The 5,221-nt window shown below is 49.6% G+C and overlaps 1 protein-coding gene across 1 annotated transcript; it reads right to left on the reverse strand.

The window, feature by feature from the left end:
- Window positions 1-2,611: 2,611 nt before the first annotated feature.
- On the reverse strand, window positions 2,612-5,221 carry LHYA1_G008795 (uncharacterized protein; the record flags this gene model as incomplete). The annotated part of the gene is made up of 1 exon (XM_031153713.1): window positions 2,612-5,221. The coding sequence occupies one exon, from the start codon at window positions 5,219-5,221 to the stop codon at window positions 2,612-2,614; it is 2,610 nt and encodes an 869-aa protein (XP_031001504.1).

Consider the following 5,221-nt stretch of genomic DNA (forward strand, 5'->3'; position numbering starts at 1 on the left):
ACTGTTTCTAGCAGTAACCACTCTATCATCATACTGTTTAGTCTCCACCGCGCTGCCCCAGAGCTCGTCGCCCTCACTAGGTCTGGTGGACGATGGAGTCAGGGCCCTTGGAGGCCGCAGCAATAGCCAGACTGTCGAAATCCCTTTTCAGACCTCCGTAAGTTATATATAGTCGCCTTTATAAATTGTTGACTAAAAGCGTTATCTAGTTTGATGTCGGTGAGATCTACACCTTCAACTGTTCAATCGGCACGCCTCCGCAACAAATTACAATTGCAATCGCTGGATGTGGCGATACGATAATCAACAACTCGACACTCGATGTATGGACAATGGATGGACAGACTGAGTCTAAGGTTTTCTGTAGGTGACGACGGATGAGATAGCACTACAATACTAATGTGCAGCATCAGACAAGACTGGAGATTCCAAGACCTATAAGTCGTCAATTGACACTGCCGAGTACAGCAAGGCGCACGAAGATGTTGGACAAGACCCAGATCCTTTGAATGTTACACGGCAGACAATCCTCTATTCACAAGACACCCTTGTAATTGGAGGGATTTCTTTCAACCAATTCGACTTCGTCTCAGAAACCTCCTCAAATACTTCGGGAGAATACTCAGTTGACCATTGGTCTTATTATTACCTTGGCTTAGGTTTGCCAACGAACGTGGCTGCTAACTGGTCTATCAACGAACCTGGAGGCCATCACAACACCATTTTGGAGGCGTTCGTCAATCAAGACTACATCCAATCACCGGCCTATAGCATTTGGCTCGATCCTTATGAAAAACATACTGGCCATCTACTTCTTGGGGCCATCAACACTAAACGTTACCTGTATCCCCTCACTGAACTTGATACAGGTTTATACGAGGCTAAAGCGGTGTCACAGTTCGTAAAATTTTCCTTGCTCCCTTTCTCTCTAGACATATTCTGGACGCGCACACGTCACTGGTTACCTACTTTTTTTGAGGCATTAATTGACTAGATCATTACAGAGTTTTTACTAGGGATCAGCTCACTGTGGGCTTCAAACACGTATCATTCACAGCTGTGGACAAGGACGGCAAGACCCAAAATTCAACCAGCCTCAACAATACGGAAGTGCTACAGCACAGCTTTGGGATGAGCCATCGCCACGATGCTTTTTCCTACTTCCCGCCTCAAGTTGTAGATGAAATCCGACATATCCTCGACGCTGATGATCCCAAGAACGACGAACAGGGCGCCAATGTAGACTGCAGGATGCTCTCCAATAGCAGTACCTTCGATTTCACATTTGCTAGCACCAACAATACAAATGTTACCTTTTATGTGCCCTTGTCAGATTTGACATTCCGCGCCGGGACCGGCCCCAAAATGGACATGGATCCCGGCAAAGGGGACTGCCAGCTCGCCATCAAGCCTACACCACCCGGACTCCCAAATTCCCTCTCAACCCGTATGTTGAAGAGCCTGTATCTGCTCTTCGACCTGGAGAACAAAATCATCTCCGCTGCACTTACAGACTTCGACGCTACCGGCGACCACATAATTGCCCTCTCCACCGGCGGCCTCGGTGCAGTCCCTTCATCCGCCCTAGAACTCGACAGCCCCAACCAAGCGACCTCAACCGCCGACGCAAACCCAAACCCAAACACAGACAGAGGCGACAACACGAACGAGTTTGCTCTCCGTCTCGGGCTCGGCCTCGCGGTTCCAGCCGCCATCGCAGCCGTTTTGATAGGCATGTATTTCCGGTACCGACATAAGGATAAGAAATACGCGATGCGGAAAATCAAGAGAGAGGAGCGGGAGAGGGTCGAGGCGTTGAGGGCTGAGCAACAAGCGAACGAGGTCCCGGTACATCAGATGCCGGCGTCGGATTCCGAGGATGAGAAGCGGCTCGCGGGCGGGGTCTCGGAGCTTCCTGGAGATTCGGTATATGGGGTTCGGGGACAGGGGGGTAATCATGTGCCTGAGATTCATGAACTTGCTTAAGGTTACTTACTGATGGTCGATATGAAGGAAGGAAGGGCTTGGATAGATGTACATTAGCAGGAAGAATGTCTTGGATATCAACAGACTTGCTTACCTCTTAGCTATAAAAAAACACAATGAACTTTATTGATAACGAATGCAAGCTTCAATGTGATCACCAGACGATCACCCAATAGAAGAGACTACAACTGTTGGCAGCCAGGCATCTATGTTAGCTCGTACCTGACAGACAAGGTAAACTTGGAAGCAGCGCAACGGGAAGTAAGCCTACATTGTAATCTGATGTTTGAATATCAGGTAAAGGAGATGAGAGATTGCGATATAAATCTTATATTTTGAAATCATCGATCAGCAGCTACGGAACGGAAATCCGAAAGCTCAAAATCAGCTCGCTATGCTGTAATACATGAAATGAATGTAACGCCAGCAATGCATTTATTTGTTTGCGTTTGTTCTGTCCAACTATCCATAACGCTCACGTTCATTATTCAAAGTTAGGTATCGGGTGTTGCCTTGTCATCGCACACTGTTCGTGTTGTATCGTCGTTCCGTCGTCAAATATCATGTATGTCTGTCTGTCTGTCTGTCTGCCATAAACAGCGCACTCGTAATGTCCATCCTACCATCAATCTTCATCTTCCTCCTCGACCAACGCCGGTGTTCTTCTCTCGTTTCTCCTCTTCGGCCGCCTATGCCTCGAACTACTAATATTACTCGCGCTATCATCGGGAGCAATCTCGCTCATGAGTTCCTCGTCCGGCTCCCAGTCCGTCTCGCTCATCAATTCGGACCCGCCATCTTGCCAACTCGGGCGCTCGTAGCCAGGACCCAAGCCGGGCGTGCTTGCACTGATGATGTCAGGATGACTGGTGCGTCGACTCTGCAAGCTCATAGAAAGACCAGCACCTCGTTCCCGCAGAGCCCGTCGAACGAGCTCGGCTTTCCGGTGTAAGCCTTCAAAGGCATCTTCGAGCGCTTCCATGCCTTGGTAGATCTCTCGCTCAATTTCAGCTAAGACTGCAATCTCTGTTTCTTCGTCGTTAGACACAGGATGGCGGAACTGGGACGCCGGAGTTGGGCCGCGCGAAGGGTACCCCATGGATACTACAGAGGGAGAAAATGTTTGGTTGCGGAGGGGAGAGAAAGGAGTGTTGGTTCTGGAATTAGATGCTTGACGCCCGTTTGCGGGTGTTGGGCCACGTGACGGTGCTGGGGATGGATTTGTTGAATCTGGTTCTGCTCCTGACCAAAGGAAGCCGTCGAATCGACCGGAAGTCAAAATTTCCCACTCGGAAATGTTGATTGAAGACATTGTGGCCAGTAGGTTATGAAGGTGGGGGTTCTTCAGAAGATATATAGCGGCTTCTGGGTCTCGGGGAGGAACGGGTAATCTGTAGAGTCTCTGTAATGACTGGACAGTCCTGACCATAAAATCCGACCTGGGCTTTCTAAGAGGTGTCGGTGCTCTCGATACAGGTTGCAAACTGCTTGAACCAGTGACTAAGGCATTGAAGATGGGTCGATCATGATTATCGAGATGCGTCAGTATGGCGAAAGATAGTGTCTCGTCGTCGACTTCTTGTGGAGGTGCTGCGGCTGTTTGGGGACAACTAGAAAGCCATTTGTCCACAGTCCTCTTGCTTTTCTTGGCGTACGCAAGGAAGTTCTCGATGTTCTCATCTGCAACATCTGGGTCAACGTTTACTGGCGACCTAGGTCTCTGGCCGTCACTGCCATGATGTCCGGAAATTCCAAGACCCGCCATATCCTCTCCAGACTTCACACCCAGTGTTGCAAAGTCAAATGCTGGCCAAATGGGAAGTTCACGACGACCACTGACCCATTCTAGAACTTCGCCCCAACCCAATCCTCTGCTCCCTTCATGTTCTCTAGAATCCGAGGTCTGGCACATGACACAGAAGCATCCTTCAGATGAGAGATCCCGATTGAAGACATTCTCCAGTCTATCCAATAATCTTCTGGCCACAGATCTATAGCCAGTCGCAACAGCAAGAGATCCATTCTTAGTTACGACACTCTCGTATTGATCCAAGACATTATAATAAGGTCCGAATATCTTCTCGATTTCTGATGGAACGGGAGTACCTACCCTCGAGCTATTATGCAATGGGTTAAATGGTGGGGTTGCAGAAAGTAATGATTTCGATACTGGACGAAGCAGTCCTCCATTTTGTAGCAGATAGTCAACCTGAGGGATGTTTATTGGAACGTTGGGAGGCGGCGGAGGCGGTGGGGGTTGCGGAGAATCCCATGCGCTGGAAGCTGCTTCGGGTTGGTCGAAAGGGATAAATGGAGATGGCGTGGGCTTCATACTTGGGGGTGGAAATTGTGGGGTCTGTGTTGGAGTTGCGGGGGACGAATCTTGGGCAGAACCCGGAGATGAGTTCGTATCTAACGCTGGCGGTCGTTGACTAGAAACTTTAGGGGGGTTCTGCTTTGGTGCAACAGATGTGGCATTAGATTCTGTTGAGGATTCGTCGTCCTCCTCCCGTTGCATTTCAGCGGTAAATGCCTTGTCGGTCGTATATGCTGGTGTCTTGATCGCTGTGCTCGCCTTTGACTTGACCGACACTTTGGACCTGTCATCTTTCTCCTTCTTCGATGATTTGCTGAACCATGAAGCGCGTGAACCTGGTCTGGACTCCGTTTCCGCTTCCTCCTGCACCTTTGACATCCGGCTTGATGTAGATTTTCTCTGCTGAGAGAATTCAGTCTCTGGTGGACTCGGGGGTCTGCCATCCTTCTGTGTATTTGATCCTTGGGAGGGTCTGAAATGCTCCGCTGATTTCGACCTCAACTTCTCCTCGGAACTCAAATCAGTCGAATCTGGTGTATAAGGATTTGGTTTGGCTTTTGTTGGTAACTTGAAGTCCTCCCTGCTGTTCACTGCTTCCTTGCTATGCGCTTTGTTGAAAGAGGGGTAGGGCAAACTGCCTCTTGACGTCGCGCCGGGCGCAGATGCTGTTCTCGCAAGTTCGGGAACCAGATCAGCTATTGAGCTCTTCTCTGAGACTCTATCCTTCTGCGAGACTTTGCTATCCTTGCCCTTTTCCTTGTCCTTGTGACTGCGGTGTGAGGATTTGACAGGTTCACCGGTGACGGGATCTATTTTCTTCGGCCTGTGCTTGCGATTCGGGTCCTTTTCCGACTTGGAACGGTGTCGACGTTCGCTGGGCCTCTCTTCGACATCATCATCTCGCTCTTTTGTGCCCAT

Source organism: Lachnellula hyalina (assembly GCF_007821495.1).
Source record: "Lachnellula hyalina strain CBS 185.66 chromosome Unknown contig00237, whole genome shotgun sequence".
In the NCBI taxonomy this organism is placed as follows: domain Eukaryota; kingdom Fungi; phylum Ascomycota; class Leotiomycetes; order Helotiales; family Lachnaceae; genus Lachnellula; species Lachnellula hyalina.